Source organism: Citrus sinensis, chromosome 9, assembly GCF_022201045.2.
Source record: "Citrus sinensis cultivar Valencia sweet orange chromosome 9, DVS_A1.0, whole genome shotgun sequence".
Classification (NCBI taxonomy): Eukaryota; Viridiplantae; Streptophyta; class Magnoliopsida; order Sapindales; family Rutaceae; genus Citrus; species Citrus sinensis.
The window spans coordinates 26,917,086-26,937,764 of record NC_068564.1 but is presented as its reverse complement, the minus strand read 5'-3'; the positions used below and the strand labels follow the sequence as shown (position 1 = coordinate 26,937,764).

Here is a 20,679-nt window from a genome sequence, read left to right as displayed (position 1 = left end):
TTTTAATTGGGTACAATAAAGAAAAACTGATATATTTTAAGAAATAATCTTTTCTTTCGCTTTCATCTTGTCAATATTTGCAAAAACCAAAAACGAAAAAGTAAAACGAATTGAAAGGCTTATTGCCTGTAACATCTCTTTCCTCTCTCGCTAACTTCAAACTCGTCCGAGTTAAAATCATCCGCCATTAAAACCTGGTTCAGACCCTTGAAAAATCTAATAGACAAAATTTAAGAAACTTCTTGACTTGCTGAGTCTCAACTCATTCCATTTTACGAGATGCTGGCTTGATCAAATGCGAAATCCTGGAGTGGGTTGAGTGGGAATCGAGAAACTTCCCAAAAGCTTTGAAAGATTCGGGTAACAACGCGGACAAGTTGATGAAGTTACTGACTCAGTTCAAGGACTATGATTCACAAGTGTTTCAATCGCAAATTACAAGATTTGGTGCTAAAATTAAAGCTCTTTTCTCTTTAGTCTATACTTGAAAACTCAAACTATTTGAAGAGAATGTAAGCTGCTCAATTTGATCTGACAAAGTTGTTTTCAATTCTTCCTTTTCTCTTATAATTCTCAGAACGATTTTAAATTTTCTTTGAGTGCTAGGATTACTGCGCACTGAGAGAAGAAAAAGTTAAAAGATAATGGACATCCAATTCAGGCTATTTTCCGAGAGGCTGAGAAGGCTGTTGTCGGGTGAAGAAGTAACGTTGCCCGATGCTGCAAAACAACTTGCTCAGAACCTTCACACTGAGATTGAAATTGTTACATCTCTGCTCAGGGACTATGAATGCGAAATAGCTGGCCATCTGGTGAACATCATTGTAGAAGAAGAAGAAAGTAATTCCCCAGATCTTCATGCCATCATGGAAGAAATCAATTCTTTTGCCTATGAATCTGAGAAGGTCGTCGACACATTCATCGTCAGCATCGCTCAGCAAAAGAGTCAGAGCAGTTCCAAGGAGATGTGTGATGCGCTGGTGGAATTCCGAAGCAAAATCATTGATATCCAACAACGGCTGCAACAAGTTCAACACATCGACACCGGTATCGTTGAGCAGATCAAATTCATTCAAGCTGATACTGGTAACTCTTCTGTATCTCCAATGTTTACGAAGAGGGACACGGTGGGTCTAGATGATAGAATGGAGGAGTTGTTAGATTTATTGATAGAGGGTCCACCTCGACTCTCGTTGGTTGCCGTACTTGATAGCATTGGGTTGGACAGGACTGCTTTCGTTGCAGAGGCTTACAACAGCAGCTTTGCGAAGCATTACTTTGATTGTCTTGTTTGGGTTCCACAGTCTTTTCCCTATAATTTTAACCACATATTGGATGACCTTATTAAGTTTGTGATGCCTTCATCTAGGCCGAGCGAAATTCTGGATAAAAATTCTGAAATGAAAAAAATTATTCTTCGCGAATATCTAATGAACAAGAGGTATTTTGTTGTGCTTGCTGATGTGTGGAGCATTGATGTGTGGGACAACATTCGAGAAATTCTTCCAGATAATCAGAATGGAAGCAGAGTAGTAATAACGGTGCTGGATAGTGAAATCCTCACCTATTTTCAATTGGAAAATGGTGAGGATATTCGGCTTGATTTAGTGCCTGATGGAAGACCATTGAGAGGTACGTACCAAGGTTGGCCTTTCCACATCTTATACCATGGAAGTTTGTCATTTGAAGAAAATGAAAAGGAAACAAAGGAAAAACCACTCAGGTTACAACTTATCAGATATTCCTCGTTACCTTTTTACTTGAAACTTTGTTGTATCTACTTGTATGTCTTTCCTCTTTATAGTGATATATCAGTTGTGGATAGCTGAAGGTTTCATTCCAGACAATAATGAGGGAACTGCTGAGAAGTACTTAGAACATCTAATCAATAGAGGCTTTGTTGAAGCAAAGAAGATAAAAGTTGGAAGCAGAATCAACACATGTTCTATTCCTAATCGTTGGTGGCCCGCGTTGATTCAAGTGGCTTTAGCAGGGGAATTTATCTATTCCTCGGTTATAGACCAGGAAAGTGATTCACGGAAAATGATAAAACGGCTCACTGCTAATGTAAATCTGAGTGAGCTGGATTCTTTAGAGGATTTTAACTTGTACCTCCATTCTTTGTTGTGCCTCTCTTCAGAAAGCCACCACCTCGACCCCCTAGATTGCGAGAAAATTTGTAAAATGTTCAAATTTCTCAGAGTCCTGGACCTGGGATCTCTTGTTCTCAGCCAACTTCCATCGGGGATTGAAAATTTATTTTTTCTGAGATATTTGAAGTTGAATATCCCTTCCCTCAAAAGCCTTCCTTCATCATTTTTAAGCAGTATTTCGAACCTGTACACACTAGACATGCCCTTTAGCTACATACATCATACAGCAGATGTTTTTTGGGAGATGAACAAACTCAGACATCTAAATTTTGGCTTATTCACACTTCCTGCATATCCAAGAAATGATTGCGGCTCTCTGGAAAATCTCAATTTCATTTCAGCCTTACATCCTCGTTGTTGTACTCCGGACATATTGGGTAGACTGCCTAATCTTCGAAAACTCCGCATACATGGAGATTTAAGTAACAACCAATCTTTGTTGTCCAAAAGTCTTTACAAACTGAGCAGCCTTGAATCCTTGAAGTTGGTGAATGAAAGCAAGATGCCACGACTCTCAAAAATTGTCCTTGACGAATACCAATTTCCTCCGAGTCTGACCCACTTGAGTTTTTCTAATACTGAACTAATGGAGGATCCCATGCCCACTCTAGAAAAGCTGCCACTTCTTCAAGTGCTCAAACTGAAGAAAAATTCATATTTAGGTAGAAAGCTGACTTGTGGCTCTCATGGCTTCCCAAAGCTCAAGGTATTGCACCTGAAATCAATGCTATGGCTAGAGGAGTGGACAATGGGAACTGGAGCCATGCCGAAGCTAGAATGCTTGATTATCGATCCATGTGCTTACTTGAAAAGGCTACCCAAACAGCTCTGGTCCGTGAAGAGATTCAAGAAATTGGAGTTGTGGCGGCCTCAGCCAGAGCTGAGACAAAAGCTACGGGACTTTAAGGATAAGGAGCAGTACAACATTCAACTATATCCTTATGGAATTTGATGTAAGCCTTTTTTTATTTTCCCGCTTAATCCAATATCTTCAATCTTTGATTATTTATCTAATTTCATATGCTTTATCTTCCTTCTCTTCAATAGATTTATTTTTCCTTTCCTCCCGTTCAATAGACTCGATAGTTAATAGCTGCCAAAAATATAATGGTTATATAAAGAGTTTTCTAGTCGTGGTTTCTTCTAATTTGTGTCTCCACATGCACTTAAGCCCTCCCTGCAGAAGGGTAAGGCCCTTGCTCCGTTGCTCATATTCAAATATGAGCCTGCTCGACATAGGCGCTCATTATTGAATAGTTGAGAAAGTTGTGAAATAGAATATTTGTGTTTTCACGATTACTTCAATTACTTGTGTAGGTGAAACAAAGTGGCAACTGGCAAGCATCATAAACTGCTGTACGAGTTTCAATTTCAACCAGAATCCAGCCTTAATCCGGTCGGTCTTTGCTTCTGCTGGGTACACTTTTATAAGTCCTAATGAGCCACGCTGGACATTGTTTGGTTTCTTTGCTTTCAAGGATTTTCTTAAGAGTAAAATTCTCATGTTTGCATTAATATTGTGTTCAGACTGGATTAATTATTTTACTTTCTTGTTTCGTATGGGCTTGTGTTTATTGTGTCTCGTGAAATTCCTGCTAAGTCTATGCTTGTATGGTTTGGTTGTACCAAATTAGATAGATATAACGTCAGAATTGCTTGACATTATATCTTTACTAGTCATTATCATCATCATCATCATCATCATCATCATCATCATCATCATCATCATCATCATCATTCTTATTATTACTATTGTAACAGATAATAATACTAAGGACAATTATTAACTCAAGATATTTTGGTAACTTGTAGCAGTTCATTCCAATGTTTAGACAAAGTAAACACACTCATGAGGATACATCTTATTCTAATTTTGATTCTTAGTTTCCTACAACTCAAGTAAACTCATTCTCCATTTTAATTTCAGTCTATTCTTATTATAGTCCATTTCAATTACTAATTGATAATCGCACTACTGAGTTGTGCAATGAAATAAATTAGTTAAAAGGCAATTCGGAAGTTGTAATTACAACGATTTCATTTAATCTAGCGCTAGTTTAAAAACAGTGGGAAAATGGGATGCAGACAGCAGACTTGTGGGGTTTTATGCCTAAAACTAAAACAAAAGCTGAACGAAATCATATTATTAGCATATTATTTCACATGTTGAGTTGTGAGTTGGTTATGATACCAAATTACTAATTGTAACATCTTGAACCCAATAATCGAGTAGAAATAGTCCACTTTAAACATACTACGATCACAATTTTATTTTTAGGCTTTTGAATCCAAAGTACGTCTACTTAGGGTCCGTTTGGGATTGAGGTGCTGTAGCTTTTAAGCTACAGCTGCTGTGAAAAAAAAGCTGTAATTATGAAACAAAAGTTAATAATATATAGTAAATATAAATTTTAAATAATAATTTTGATAAAATTATTAAAGATATAATAGATTTTGTATTATATAAGTGAAAAATCATATCAATATAGCTTAAAAGCTACAGCAGTTAGTGTTTACCAAACACTTTAGTGCTGTAGCTTTTAAGCTACAGCTGCCCAACCTCAATCCCAAACGCACCCTTAATTAGAAAAGCTTGCAAATAGCCGCGTAGCATCTAAAATTTAAGATTCAAGGATATATAAAGATAAAGAAAAAGCACTTCAAACATCAAGACCAACAAGCTACGTTCTTGAACTCAAGCAAACACACAGCCTTCATGCTTCATTTATGCATTACCAACACTAAGCGTCATGATTGGGCACACATGGGTTTGCAAGCTGTGTGTCTTCGTCGTGGCCCTTGGATTTTAATAAACTATAAATCTAAAGGTGATTAACAAACAACAAATAAAGGCGTTCGTTACCTGTGCAGTAAGACAGTCGTATACTCGTATTAGTACCCTATAAACGATAGGGTATATTTGGGAGATGAACAAACTCAGACATCTAAATTTTGGCTTAATCACACTTCCTACAGATCCAAGAAATTATCGTTGCTATCTGGAAAATCTCAATTTCATTTCGGCCTTGCATCCTTGCTGCTGTAGTCCGGGTATATTGGATAGACTGCCTAATCTTCGACAACTTCGAATATGTGGAAATTTAAGTTATTACCAATTTTCGTTGTCCAAAAGTCTTTACAAACTGATGTTGCAGACCACCCAAGTTGTTAGTCCAATTGTCCACCAAGAGCCCAAGACAAGGCCAAGAGTGCTAGTTTGGCTCAATTTCAGAAACTTCTAGGCAACTCTAGCACATTTGAACTTGTAAATACTCTAGAATATTCCATACATTTCCAGCACATGTAAATATTTAAAATTCTAGGCATGTGGTAGAATTCTTTAAAATCTCTAGAGCTTGGCAAGCTTCCCTTATAAATAGGGCATGACATTTAGCATTTGTGCAACAAGCTTAGAGCAAGCAACTCAAACATTCTTGTAAGCTCTCTTATAAACACTCTTTGAGTAATACAATTTCTCTTATTCGGCTCCATTGCTCTCTTCTCTCTAGCTCTTCGAAAACCTCTAAGCTTAGCTAGTCGAGAAGCTCAAGGCTTACTTAGCAACATTCGACAAAGTTGTCTAAGTACCGCACGGGTTTGCTGCGCAAAACACTCATCTCGTGACACTGAGCTGCCTTGAATCATTGAAGTTGGTAAACAAAAGCAAGATGCCACGACTCTCGAAAATTGTCCTCGGTGAACACCAATTTCCTCCTAGTGTGATCCACTTGAGTTTTTCTGATACTGAACTAATAGAGGATCCCATGCTCATATTCGAAAAGCTGCCGCATCTCCAAGTGCTCAAAATGAAACAAAACTCATATTCAGGTAGAAAGCTGACTTGTGGGTTTGATGGTTTCCCAAAGCTCAAGGTGTTGCACCTGAAATCAATGTTATGGCTGGAGGAATGGACTATGGGAATTGGAGCCATGCCGAAACTAGAATGCTTGATTGTCAACTCATGTGCTTACTTGAAAAGGCTTCCTGAACAGCTCTTGTTCAAGAAGGGATTCAGCAAATTAGAGTTGTGGTGGCCTCAGCCGAAGCTAAGACAAAAGCTACGGGACTTCGAGGACAAGGAGCAGAATGGCATGCAACTATATCCTTATGGAATTTGATTATGGATGCAAGTTTTTCTTTTGTACAATACCTCCAACCCTCAATTATTTTCCTTTCATGTTCAATAGACTCGGATAGTACATAGCCGCCTAAAAATATTAAGGATATATAAAGTATTTTCTAGTTGCAGTTTCTTTTAATTTGTGTCTCAACATAACTTAAGTCCTTCCTTGCAGCAGAGGAAGACTCTGTCACATTCAAATATAAGCCTGGTAGACGTTGGCGTTCTTTGTTTGGTAATTAATGAAGTTGTAAAATAAAATCAAATATATATTTTCCACAAGTACTGGTGTCGGTGAAATCAAAGTGGAAAGTATCCTAAGCTGTAGTCGAATTTTCAATTTCAACTAGAATCCACCCTTAAGCCTTTCGATCTTCACTTCTGTTGTGTACACATGGATTGGTCCTGACGATCCATGCAGGACATTGTTTGGTTTCTTTGTTTTCCAGGATTCTTCAAGGTAAAATTCTCATGCTCGGATCAATATTGTGTTCAGACCGAATTTTAATTATTTTACTTTCCAGTTTCAGATAGGGTGGTGCGTATTGTCACGAGATGAGTGTTTTGCGCAGCAAACCCATGCAGCACTTAGACAACTTTGTTGAATGTTGCTAAGTAAGCCTTGAGCTTCTCAACTAGTTAAGCCAAGAGGTTTTCGAAGAGCTAAAGAGAAGAGAGCTATAGAGCCGAATGGGGAAAATTGTATTACTCTAATGAAAGATTACAAGAGAGTTTACAAGTGTTTGAATTGCTTGCTCTAAGCTTGTTGCTCAAATGCTAAATGCCATACCCTATTTATAGGGGAGACTTGCCAAGCTCTAGAGATTCTAGAGAATTCTACATGTCTAGAATTCTAGATATTTACATGTGCTGGAAATGTGTGGAGTATTCTAGAATATTTACAAGCTCAAATGTGCTAGAGTTGCCTAGAAGTTTCCGGAATTGGGCCAAGCTAGCACTATTGGTCTTGTCTTGGGCTCTTGGTGGGCAAATTGGGCTAGCAACTTGGGCGGTCCGTAACATTCTCCCCCACCTAAGCTCACGGCGTCCTCGTCAAATTGCCACAAATCATCCTCACATTCCCATGTGGCTTCGCTCTCGAGGAGGTTTTTCCAGTTCACCAAGTACTCGTGGTATGATGGCACGCCTCTCCTCGAAACCACGCGATCCGCAATGATGTAGTCCACATCTTTGTCGAATGCGGTGACAACGGCGGTTGGCGGGCGTCTTAATTCTCTGCGACTTGGGTCTTCCACATCTTTGTGATATGGCTTGAGAAAGCTCACATGGAAGACCGGATGGATCTTGAGTCTTGGCGAAAGTTAGAGTTGATACGAGACATTGCCCACACGTTGTACAATTCGGAAGGGTCCCTCATAGCGTCTCACTAACCCCTTGTGAACTTTCCGCAAAGTCTTGAATTGTTGGGGTAGGAGCTTGATCATGACTTGATCACCTTCCTTGTACTCAACATGCCATCTCCTTATATCCGCCCACTTTTTCATCTTTCTCGCAGCTTTGTCGAGGTAGGCTTGCGTGATGTCCGCTTCCACATGCCATTCGCAGGTGAGCTTGTGTACCGATGGGCTTTTCCCTCCGTAAGTTAAGGCTATGGCGTTGGGGGTCATAGGCTGAAATCCCATGATAATCTCGAACAGACTTTTACCCGTAGCCTCACTTCGCTGCTAAATATAAGAAAATTAAGCGATGTCGAGTAGCTTCACCCAATCCCGCTTTTGAGCGCTCACATAGTGTCTCAAATACATCTTGAGGAGGCCATTGATGCGCTCGATCTGCCCATCCGTTTGGGGGTGAAAACTTGTCGAGAACTTGAGACCGGTCCTCAATATTTTGAAGAGCTCCGTCCAAAAACGCCTAGTGAACCGAGGGTTTTGGTCGCTCACAATGCTCTTCGAAACTCCTCAAAGCTTCACAATGTGTTTGACGAATAGGCGGGCTGCCTCATCTGCTTTGCAACCGGTTGGTGCGACAATGAAAGTGGCGTACTTGCTGTAACAGTCAACAACGACCACGATGCTACCGTACCCTTCGAACTTGGGCAGCGACGTGATGAAGTATATGGAGACACTTTCCCATGGCCTTGTTACGAGTGGTAGTGGCTCCAATAATCCCGCTGGGAGTTGGTGATCCACCTTGTCTTGTTGACACACAAGACAAGTTCGCACATATGTCTCAATGTCATCCCTCATATGCGGCCAAAAATACGAGCCTTGGACTAGTGCGGTGGTGCGCTCAATTCCTAGGTGACCAGCCCACTTAAAGTCGTGGCACTCCTTGATAACTTCCTTCCACAAATTTCCCCATCTAAGCACAAACAGTCGATCTCCTTTGGTAAGGAGGATGCCTTCCTCTTGCCAAAAGCGCCTTGTCTTTCCCTCGAGCATCTTCTCCAGCAAGTCCTTTACTAGCGGATCTTATTGGAGGCATTCCTTGATGCGTGAGACAAGGTCAGACTTCGATGGCTAATGCTAAGTGTTGCTAATTTCGCTTTGCGGCTTAGAGCGTTCACAACGACATTGGCTTTACTCAAGTTAATAGTCGTATTCCGCAAGGAAATCTTGCCACCATGCTTACTTCGGACTCAACTTCTTTTGTGTTTGAAAGTAGCTCATCGCCACGTTGTCCATCATAATCGTGAAGTGTAAGCCAAGCAAGTAGTGTCTCCACACCCGCAAGCAATGTATGATTGGGGTTATCTCTTTCTCTTGCACCGTGTAGAGGCGTTCCGTATCGTTTAGCTTTCGACTCTCGAACGTTATGGGGTGGCCTTCTTGCATAAGGACTCCACCTATGGCGAAGTTAGAGGCATCCGTTTGGACATCGAAAATCTTGGTGTGGTCCGGAAGGGCGAGGATGGGTTCCTCCGAAATTGCTCTTTTTAACTCCTCGAATGCGCGTTAGCACTCTTCAGACCAATGCCACATTCTGTTTTTCTTGAGCATATCTTTTAAGGGTGGCCCCTTGGCTAAGTAGCCCTTGATAAAGCGGCGGTAGTAATTCACCAGCCCAAGAAATGAGCGAAGCTCAGACACTTTCCTGGGAAGTTCCCACTCGAGAATGGCCTTCACCTTGGCATTCTCCATCATGAGTTTCCCGCCCGCAATCTTGTGGCCAAGGAACTCCACTTCTTGTTGGGCAAACGAGCACTTCTCCATCTTGATGAAGAGCTCGTTATCTCGAAGTATTTAGAGGACTTGTCACAAATGTTGGGCTTGCTCTTCAATCATGGTGCTATACACCACAATGTCGTCCAAGTACATGACCACAAAGCGGTCGAGGAATGGTTAGAGCACCTTATTCATAAGTGTGCAAAATGTGGCGGGTGCATTAGTAAGGCCAAAAGGCACCACAAGGAATTCGAAAGACCCGTACCTTGTTGTGCACGCCGTCTTCGGTTCGTCTCCCTTGGCGATGCGCACTTGATAGTACCCAGAGCGCAAGTTGAGTTTGGTGAAGTACCGCCCTTTGCCAAGCTGGTCAAACAAGTCCGCGATCAATGGAATCATATATTTGTTCTTGATTGTGATCTTGTTGAGCGCTCTATAGTCGATGCACATCCATAGCGATCCATACTTTTGCTTTTGGAAGAGCACGGGTGCACTGAATGGGGCCTTTGAGGGGCGAATATAGCCTGCGTCCATCAAGTCTTTGAGTTGTCTCTGCAACTCTTCAAGTTCGGGTGGCGCTATGCAGTAGGGCGCCAAGGCTGGTGGCTTCACGCCTTATTTCAGTTCGATCGCATGATCTACCTCTCGTTAAAGTGGGAGCTTCTTCGGAAGTTCAGGAGGCATCACATCCTTGAACTCATTGAGGACGGCTTGTATTCGCGGAGGGACTTGGCTTGGCGAGGTTCCGCTATTTCACTCCTCGTTTAGTTCCCGAATGGAGACCAAGAAGCTTGGGTCCTTCTCGAAAGCCCTTTAGAATTGCATGACCAAGAGTGTCTTCTCTTCGGACTTGCCACGCTCGGTGGGAACCATGCATGCCTTGCTCCCGTCGAGGATGCTTAGGGAGTTCGTAGCGAGCAGCGGGAAGGCATGGACTTGGTCGAAGAATTCCATGCCGAGGACCATCTTGAAGCCATCTGTGGGTATGATGGAGAAGTCAAACTTTCTGCTCCATGTACCGAGTGTCATGTGCATGCCTTGTGTAATACCCGCAATTGGCTTGGCGGGTGAGTTCACCGCCTTCATCGTGCCTCCTTCCTTGGTGGCCTTGAGGCCTAAGCGCTTGGCCTTATCTACGGACACAAAGTTGTGCGTCGCTCCCATGTCTAGCAGAGCGCGAACGGACTGGCCGTTTATCTTCACGCTCATGCATAAGCCCTTTCTTCGTGAGTGCTAGCTATTGGCGATTGAGTGCACCGAGGCGTTGGAGAGAACCCATGCTGAGTTGCCGCGCTTGCCTTGGGCACGATCTCCCTCATGACCGCGGCTTGGTTTTTGCGGAACATCCACAGCAACAACGCCCTCTTGTGCTGGATTCGAAGGGTTGGCAATTACTTGTGAGCTAACTTGCGTGGGTGCAAACCTTAGCTCTGATACCAATTGTCACGGGATGAGTGTTTTGCGCAGCAAACCCGTGCGGCACTTAGACAACTTTGCCGAATGTTGCTAAGTAAGTCTTGAGTTTCTCGACTAGCTAAGCCAAGAGGTTTTCGAAGAGGTAGAGAGAAGAGAGCAATGGAGTCGAATGGGGAAAATTGTATTACTCGAATGAAAGATTACAAGAGAATTTACAAGTGTTTGAGTTGCTTACTCTAAGCTTGTTGCTCAAATGCTAAATGACATGCCCTATTTATAGGGGAGGCTTGCCAAGCTCTAGAGATTTTAGAGAATTCTACCACATGCCTAGAATTCTAAATATTTACATGTGCTGGAAATGTGTGGAGTATTCTAGAGTATTTACAAGCTCAAATGTGCTAAAGTTGCCTAGAAGTTTCTGGAATTGGGCCAAGCTAGCACTCTTGACCTTGTCTTGGGCTCTTGGTGGGCAAATTGGGCTAGCAACTTGGGCGGTCTGTAACAGTATGGTGTGTCTTTAAAATTCCAGCCAAGACGAGACTTGCATGGTTTGAAGTGGAACTTACACATACCAAGATCGACAAGGTCAGATGATATTAAGCTTTGTGATAGATTTCTTGTTCGAGGTGGTACACAACCTTTTTCTAGTGTTGTGCAGGTAAAATCAGAGGAATGGACAATGTGGACATGTGAAATCTGAATGCTATGGCTAGGAAAAATGGACAATGTGGACAAGAGACATGTTGAAGCTCAACTGCTCAACTTTCAATCCTTGTGAGCTTTCCTTAAGAAGGCATCCTGAAGAGTTGTGCCGCATAAAAGCGTAGTGTTTGTGTAAACCAGGGTTATTGTGGTCTCCGCTACATCTTCAGACAATGTCTCGGGAAGACACGCCACTATTTCATTGCTAGAGTCTCAAAGAACTCCTACCGTTTCTTTTCATTCTTTATTGCAGCTGTCGTCCAAGTGCAGCTTTGTGATGGGAATGTCGTTATTGTTATTTGTTTGATTCAATTTGTTGTCTTAATATTATATGTTTGGTTATTTGGTTTTTTTTCGTGTATTAAACCATCTGGTATCCAAATATAAAATCACTAGGGCGGCAAAGCTCTTCAAATAAGTATTTAATGCAGCTGCATTCTCAAGTCTCGAACCGAGAACCTTAGTTAAGCTAGAACAACCTCATACTAGTTGATCTACGCGCTCGTTGGTAAATTAAAAGGCTTGGTTATTCGGTTTTCATATAAAAGAATTGAGATTCAGTATTGAGCTGACCTTTTTGTTATTTTTTTTTAAAGATACGATAGGTATTAGATTAGAATATAAAATTAATTAAATCTTGACTAAATATTGTTATACATGCAAGTTGAATACAGTTTCAGCACCGAATTCAAATTCTATACAAAAAGCTCAGACAGACATGATCGTATCTGATTCGGTCATCTTTGATTTGTACGATTTTTCGTCCCTCATAATATTAATACATTTAAATTGTGCAGCTGAAATAAGTTTGTTAAAGAGGCCATCTGGAAGTTACAACGACTCTCATATAAACAAGGGAAAGTGGGGACTTCTCTGTCCGTACGCACATTTGTTGGCTACTCGGCTTATTTGGGCCTAAATATAACAAAGAACTAATCCCTAAGCTGTGATTTCTTGTTGGGCCCAAGCCCAATAGACTGCTCACCGTCGGATGAAAAGATGATCGCCTCCCACATAAGTAAACCTAACTACTGACACATTGTCGCTCGAGAGATCTTGAAGACTCTGATTTCTCTTGGGAGCGCGAGGTATTTAACTTTTTTTTTTAATTTTTAATGAATTTGTATCTTACTTTTTTTTTTGAATTGTTTCACGAAATAACTTAATTCCGTTAAGCTTTTTGTCTTCTATTCGTTTGTAGCTAGTGGTCAGATCTTATTTGTATGTAACCTGAAAAAATGCACAGGAAATTTTTTTTTTTTAAATATACTCGTAATTTTATTGAAATGTTGACAACATTTCGATGATTGGTATCAGTTATTGACTGTCTATGCTATCACAATCTGATTTTATTTCATGGGCCTGACTCTCTTATGGTCTGTTTCTGCTGCTGAACACATGAATCTGCAACAACTTTGATATTTCCTGTGCCTGATTTTGTTCCAATTTTTTAGCAGCTGTAACGTGGATAAAAGATATGTCTAGTATGATGGGAACCAAATCTTCTCCCCATCCATGTGAGCGGATTTGAACCAATAAAGAACCACTTTCACTCTTTTTGTTGCATGATGCTGATAATGAATGTAGGTCATTGATACTTTTCACTACCCGCATCATGCAACAAAAGAGTTGAAGTGGTTCGACGGAGCCATGTGATGCTGCGGGAGTACTTGGAACAGCTAATCAATAGAGGGCTAGAGGCTTTGTTGAAATGAAGAAGGGAGGAGCTGGAGGCTCAATCAAAGCATGCTTTATTTCTTGTATTAGAGTGTTTACGGCATGGGCAGTGGCTGAAACAGACAGAGTGCATCACTTTTCTTTGCTGAAGCTCTAGAAGGTGAATCATTGGAAAATGTTAAACTGCCTTCCGTTTGTGCAGACATGATTAAGTTTTGGTTTCTTCAAAACATTCTTTGCTGGACCTTTATCCTTTGCTGCACTTCATTCCAACAACCCAGATATCAACCCTCTGTGAAATCTCAACCTCATCACAGCCTACCCTGCTGCTGTACCCCAGATATATTGGGCAGACTGTCTAGTCTTCAAAGTCTCTAAATATGTGGAGATTTAAGTTATTATCAATCTATGCTTTGGAAAAGCCGTTGCAAACTGAACCGCCTTGAATCTTTCGAGCTCATGAATGAAAGCAAGATGCCTCAGCTCTTGCAATCTGTCCTAGCTGAATACCAATTTCCGCCAAGTTTGACTGACCTGAGCTTGTCTAATACCGAACTAAAACATGATCCATGCCAACGCTGGGAAGGCTATCACATCTTCAATTCCTTAAATCTGAAGCACAACTTGTATCTTGGCTGAAAGTTTGTCTGCGGTTCGGGTGGTTTTCCATGACTTAAAGTGTGCATCTAAAATTAAATGCAATGGCTAGAGGTGTGGACATTGGGGACTGGTGCCATGCCAAATCTTGAAACCTTTTTATCCATCCTTTTGTTAGGACTGTGACTAGCAGAGATCATGTTCGGTATTCATTGACTTTTGGAGTAAGGTTTTCTCTCTTGTTACCTAGAATCACTGCTTATCTAAATTCTTCCCCCCCCCCCCCCCCCCCCCTCATTATATTTGGTTATTAGCTGCCTAAAATTTTATTCAAAAGGTTTATCTTAAGAAAACCCCGTGAAATATTCATATGAAGGTTCCATCATGATACTGATGAGTTGTTCAATGTTTTAGGAATTTATATCCTTGGTATAAATTATTTACTTGTTGGGCTCACATACAAGCAACGATACAGACTTCCTTGAAGATTTTATTCTTCAATTATCTGAATGATGTCAGTAATATCCTGGCCGCTTTTGGAGCTTTAAGAATTCATATTGTAATGCGTAGCTTTGTCCCAATTTGCTATTGCTTTTCATGTAGCTAGTAGCCAACGATTTTTTCATGTTATTGAGTAGTAATCTGTTTGCACCAGCATCTATAAATAGCAATATTTTGCATTGGTGCATATCCTCAACTTGAATGGCAAAAGCCACCCAAGTTGTGACATTCACAGTTGCTGACTGTCACACCAATAGCTAAGCCACTCCTTGCGCAGAGCAGAACCTTCATTATTTAATTTAGAGCATAGTAACCAAGCATTGAGTTTCATTATTCATTAATGAATGTTTGAAGAATTAAATCCTGATTCTTGGTATTCTCCTTACTTGTGTGGGTAAAATTGGAGAAAGGGAGACGTCAAAAACTGTAGTCAGTCTTGCAATTTCAATTGAAATCTAAATTTGTTCCGGTTTGGTCTTCATTCAGCATTCACCATGCTCCTAGTGATGCAAAGTGGTGCAGCAACAGTCCAGCTTACTTCCTGAATATGAGTTCTGCTCCAATTTGAGCACTTAAAGATGTGGAAGCTTTTCCAGAGTTGGCATAGGATCATCCTTTAGTTCAGTATTAGACAAGCTCAAGCGGGTTGGACTTGGAGGAAATTGGTTTGCAAACTAGGACAACTTGTGAGAGCTGTGGCATCTCTCTTTTCATTCACGAGCTTCAACGGTTCAAGCAGAGTTTGGAGAGAGTTTTGGACAAATCAGATTGATAATAACTTAAATCTTCATATATTTGGAAACTTTGAAGATAAGGCAGTCTTTTCAATACATTCAGATTTTTTTTTTTAAATGTCCAATACATTGCGGTGGTGCCTTAGTGGGATTACTGTGTTTAATTACTATTTTATTACTTTTCCAGCATTGGATTCACTGGTATTTCCCGTAATCCTGTCTCAATACATGTTGCTTGTGAGTTATTAAAGATATTTTTTTGGTCCTTTTTCCGTGGATAACCAACATCAGCGTTTTGAAAGCTACATGTTAATCGTAAATAATAAAGAACCCCCCACCCAACAAAAAAAAAAAGTGGGACAGAAACTTCATACGAGGAAACCACCAAGAACGACCAGCCGTTTGCATTCTGTCGAGCAGAAAGGAAATCAAGACATGATGCATTCATCTGGGTTGAGAGAAATTATGAAAGAGGTTTTGTCAACTCAGTAAAACTTGCTACTGCATGTTCGTGATTTGTCATGGAACGAAAGGTACATTTGTTGCGTTTGAATATGCATATGAGTCAGTTTTTTATCTCATCAACATGGGAATGTACTTGTTCCCTAATAACTTATTTTATCATGTGTTACTGCAGTGTGATTGTGAAGACAACTGCAATCTTTATTTCGTTGATAAAATTACATAGAATTCAGAAAATCATGATCACACCGTTTTATGTAATACATCACAAAGTAATCAAACACAATACAAAGAAAGCAAGGCCATAGGCAAACATATAGATGCTTAAAGTTCAGTAGCAATGCAACGAAATGATTCAAAAACACACACTCACAAGCTTACATAGACAAGGAAAAGAAGACAAGTTCATGGAATCCTTGTTAAATAATATCGTGTCCATTCTTCCAGACACTTTATCGCCTCATCTCTTCATCTTTGAAGCTGCATAGTTAAAAAGGTAAAATATCTTAGCTGACAAACATTTATAACTAACCATAGGTAATATGAATTACTAGAAGGGAACCATGCTTTAAAGATGTCATGAAAATCATGGCAATAGATGTAATTCAACGGAAAAAGAAAAAAAAAAAAACTCCGAATTTTTATGCTTACTTTTCATTTAGGAGTGGCTGCAGGCGTAGCTTCGAGTAACCTTCATTCCACTGTAACTTTTCAAACCATGCTGAATGTGCTTTAAATGTTTCCAACTTTGGTGCGCTACGAGTATCCAGAGGAAGTTTCATGAGTTTTGGACAGTCCCAAACTTTCAATTCTTCCAGGGAAGGCCACCTCAAAGCCGCTATTTCGCCATTGTAGACACTATCAAGTTCTGGGAGATCTTCCAGCGCTAGGATCTTCAGTTTTGGAAGAACGTTTTTGTTCTCTGCAGCTTTTTCTTCATCAGATACAGTAATGATTCTCTCCATGTGATTGCAACTAGCCACAGTGAGTTCTTCAAGCTGCTTTAGATTGTGGGCATTTGTCAGTGATAACACTCTCTTCATTTTGTTGCATTTACCAATCAGAAGCTTTTTCAGGTTCGGAAAGAACATAGGTTGCGGGGCACTAGACACATTTCTTTCCTGTGCAGCTCCTTGTTCCACCTCTGCTTCATCAACCGAAACGATTTCTTCCATGAGATCACACTTCAGGATGGAAAGATCCTCCAAGTTACCAAGTCCCTCGGCCAAAGTCCTGGAGAAGAGGTATCTCAGCTTCCCACAATCCTTCACTTTCATCAACTTGAGGGTCTTGAGGTATACAACTGAATGGTTCCCTTTCCATATGGTAAGAACTTTAGGTAATCCCACCAAAACAAGTTCCCGCAATCTTTTGAGCCCAGCTTGTTCACCCTCAATATCCTCCAAGCAAAATACTTCCTTCAGTGAGTAACAGTACTCAACATGGAGCTCTTCCAGAATCTGCACTGTTGGATAAAAATTAGAATGGAAAATCCGTTGCATGCTGCAGGCTCGGAGATGCATACACATCAATCCTGTGAAGCCTTGAACATCTATTTCCCCAATATCTTGAAGATTGCTGGAACGAGTAAGAGTTAGGTATTCTGTCTTTTCAAGCAAAAGCTTCACCCAGCTGGCAATAGAGTTTGATAAATTCTTCAGGTGCATACTCCTTTTGGGTGCTATCTCCCAGTAATCATCATTGACACAAACACGGAATCTTTTGAGATTTGTCCAAGGACCATCAAAATCTACTGATAGAACTTTAGTATTCGATACATGGATGTAAAGAACAGTCAAGCGAGTCAACGACGCCACTTCAGAGAATCTAGCATTCTGACCATTTGCTGTTTCTTCGACCTCCCAATCACCAAAGCTATTCCCAACGTACAGTTCCTCTAATTGAGATAGCTTTGATATCACATTTGGTGGAATCACTTGGAGGAACAGATTGTTTGACAAATCTAAGAGCTTCAAATTGCTCACTGTTCCAATTCCATTCGGCAGCTCCACAATTCTTGACCCTTTAAGGATAAGAACCTCTAGTTCACCAAATTCTCTGATCAAAGATGCATCATTCAGATGAGTATTCTCCAAATGCAGTGAACGCAATTTCTCCAAGCATGGAAGTGACGGTGCAAGTGATGAGATGTTAGTGCTGCTCAAATCTAAATTTTTGATTTCCCTCGTATGCTCAAAGAAAGCGTTTGGAATATCTGCAAATGGATTATTTTGCAGAAACAAGGTGGTTAGCCGGGGGCATTTAGGTTGATCAGGTAGTGCAGTAACATTGCCGTCCATCAACGACAACTTCTCACAGTTTTGCAAGTCTTCTCTTGGCCAGCCTTTTTTCATACCTGGCTCAGCAATAAAATGGTCCCCTTCTCTAGCTGCAATGTATTTGACGACTTTCCGTGTGTCATCGTGAATTCTAAAACAGCTTTCTCTATCCCCCTCCAACAAAAGGCTAGAAGATATGAGCCTGAGAACTACCGGATGCACTCTATTCCCAACCTCCCCCAAAAGGCCAACCTGGGGAAACAGCCTATCCACCAATCCATGTATGACAAACTCTTCCATGGAGACACTGTAATATGGAGGAAACAGGCAACTGAATTGTAAGCAACTTTTGGCCACCGTTTCTAATTGATCATAACCAAGAGCTACACATAAAACCACTTCCTCTGGAATTCCTTCAACATTAATTGGAGTGGATGCTTTCTTTCTCTTAATAGCTTCATTCCACTCACGGACAGGCTTGTGACGCAGTGCTGTCCCAATGATCACAATTGCATTGGGTAGTTTTCCACACTGTCTTACAACCTCTTCAGCCGCCCTGTCAAAAGCCTTAGTACCCTCGGGAAGTCCTGCTTTTTTCTTGAACAGAATCAGCCTATCCTCATCGGTGAGTTCTTCAACCTGTACATAATTGGTTGATTCCATTTCATCACACACCTCTTTAAATCGACTAGTTAAAATAATTTTACAACCCTTGTGCTCTTCGCCATAAGGGATTCCCACGACTGCCAAATCCAATTTCCCCCATAGATCGTCCAAGATTATGAGCACCCTCTTTTGCCTCTTCAATCTCTCTGACAAAAAAGCTGCTCTTAACACTTCAACATCTCCTTCCAATTCAGTGTTCAGAAATCTAGCAATTTCATCCTGAACTCTTTTCACATCGGGAGTTTGAGTAACCCTAACAAATATAACTTTATCAAATGGAATTTCTTGTTTCATCACTTGTTTCATCAATGTCGTTTTACCTATTCCTCCACTGCCATAAACCCCAATTATGTTGATGCTGATGCTGTTATCCTTCAGCAGTTTCATAACGGACTTTATTACCTCCAATGCAGACTTCAGAGGAACAAATTCAGGTGTGGGAATGGACCTTACATCCGCAGAGCGCGCAGGGAAGGATATGCTCTCGAAGTTGCTCAGACGTATGTGCTCAATAATTTCAACAGTCTTCTTCGTTGCAACTCTACTTAACTGATGACGTTTGCGCCAATCTAGATGCCATGTGTGGCAACGGCCTTCGCTCTTCTGGATTTTTTCTTCCAGCAACTCCACATCCATTTCATACTGAATGGTTTGAACTTGCCAGTTCCGCACTTCAGCTTTGATCTCTTCTCCTCTATCCTCGGCATCTTTCACAAACCGCAAAACATCTGTTTTCTTAGCTTCCAGGTCTCTGGCTCGCTCCCTGAAGGCGCCTATGTTGCTTCCATATCGTACAAGGTAAATAATCTGCCTCTCGACTGGATTCCATAGTCGTTCTAGGATGCATGATAATCCTGAACCAGCAGTATTAGAAAGAGTCGACAGAACCCAACCACAAGGCATCTATCCAAACAGAAGAATTGAAGGAAGATTCAAGCAAAACAAGAATAAGAAGACAGCGAAGAGAAATGATTAGTCACTGTAGACCTCATCAAGATCTGTCAAGAGAGTAATGGTATTGGGAAAGACAGCATAAGATAGAATCAAACATGGAAGAGAGTGTACGTGGAAATTTCCAAAGATTAATTGACAACGCATACCCCTTTACTTTTTCTTTAGAATAGAGTATGACTTCGCATCGTTTTGTGTCCAATGAAAACTTAATTACTTAATGCTGATGTAGAATCATTCTTTTCTTTGGAGTACCAATTGAGACTCGAATACTTGATTGGCCACTTGCTTTCTCTTTTGCCCTTTGTCTTATTCTTTTGAAACATTGACCAGACCAGATGGATAGTTTCTCTAACCTCATATAACGCATAGATAGCAAGGTTGAATCATCAGTTATCAGTTTAATCATCTGCAATTTTCTGCATGCATGCGACATCTGAAACCAAAAAAAAAAAATTCCCCTTCTTCTTCCTGCTTTTTTTTTTCTTTTTTTTTTCAAGTACAATAATGATTTTCAATTTTCGGGAAGCCAGCTCTTCTAACCAGAAAACACTTTTGTTTAGCTGCCCAGTAGGCCCGGCAGTGTTTTTAAGTCAAGATTTGAAGATATTAGTAGGGACACAAGTGTTTCCATCTACCAATTTCACAGGAAAAAGTTTTCTTACTAGTGAACAAAATGCACTCATGAAAGCATATTTATTTATTTATTTGTATTAATAAAATTCTTGAGATATTTTATTATATAAATATTTTAATTAAGACCAGTATAATCATATTATTTGTATTTATATGATCACTATCTGAATTCATAAAAAATATAAATACAAGTTCTTATGATTGTTTGCAGTTGATAAATAACATTGACGTATTATTTATATTTAAAATGTAATAAAATTATTGAATGATTTGTTTTAATCATATATGAATTTATTGATATTGTTTAACTACATTGAACTGAATCATGTATGAAATTTAATTTTAAAATGACTGTTAAATTTATTAAATCTTATAGGCATTGATTTTATTGCAATCTCAATCTTAAATTGATTATAGTTTCGTGATTATGATTGTTATTCTATTTGAGTTACCAATACAAGTGACATATATTTATAGTCAAAATAACCTAGTATCTTAGTGGAAGCAATTATGAGTAGTGAAATTATAAAATAACAATATAGAATTTGTACAACACATCTCTTGATGGGTTTTCGGTACTTGATCATATAATTTTCTGGCTAAAATATGTCAACATAATTGATATGTTGAAAATAATCATTAGAAAAAGGGAAATTT

At 40.1% G+C, this 20,679-nt stretch overlaps 3 protein-coding genes across 9 annotated transcripts; 2 read left to right on the top strand and 1 right to left on the bottom strand.

Moving 5' to 3' along the window:
* The first annotated feature begins 75 nt into the window (after positions 1-75).
* On the top strand, positions 76-15,280 carry LOC102612355 (disease resistance protein RPP13-like). 7 transcript variants are annotated; one of them, XR_008051967.1, is made up of 5 exons: positions 76-512; positions 607-1,632; positions 1,826-1,894; positions 13,220-14,017; positions 14,781-15,280. XR_008051967.1 is itself a non-coding variant. In XM_052434306.1 (4 exons), exons 2-4 carry the CDS (start codon positions 645-647, stop codon positions 13,351-13,353), a joined length of 1,212 nt encoding a protein of 403 aa, XP_052290266.1. In that variant the 5' UTR covers positions 76-512; positions 607-644; the 3' UTR covers positions 13,354-15,280. The 7 variants fall into 7 exon arrangements, 1 of the variants encoding a protein (XP_052290266.1); XR_008051964.1 differs by having other exon boundaries at positions 1,805-1,894; XR_008051965.1 differs by having other exon boundaries at positions 1,805-1,894; positions 14,701-15,280.
* LOC107174273 (disease resistance protein RPP8-like) lies at positions 1,901-3,818 on the top strand. Its single transcript, XM_052434308.1, has 2 exons — positions 1,901-3,106; positions 3,471-3,818. Exon 1 carries the CDS (start codon positions 2,044-2,046, stop codon positions 3,103-3,105), a length of 1,062 nt encoding a protein of 353 aa, XP_052290268.1. The 5' UTR covers positions 1,901-2,043; the 3' UTR covers position 3,106; positions 3,471-3,818.
* Positions 15,281-15,670: 390 nt separating the features above from the next.
* LOC102612053 (putative disease resistance protein At5g05400) lies at positions 15,671-19,852 on the bottom strand. Its single transcript, XM_006475094.4, has 2 exons — positions 16,142-19,852; positions 15,671-15,970 (listed from the first exon to the last, which is right to left on the bottom strand). The coding sequence occupies exons 1-2, from the start codon at positions 19,336-19,338 to the stop codon at positions 15,943-15,945; spliced, it is 3,225 nt and encodes a 1,074-aa protein (XP_006475157.1). The 5' UTR covers positions 19,339-19,852; the 3' UTR covers positions 15,671-15,942.
* Between the last annotated feature and the right edge of the window lie 827 nt (positions 19,853-20,679).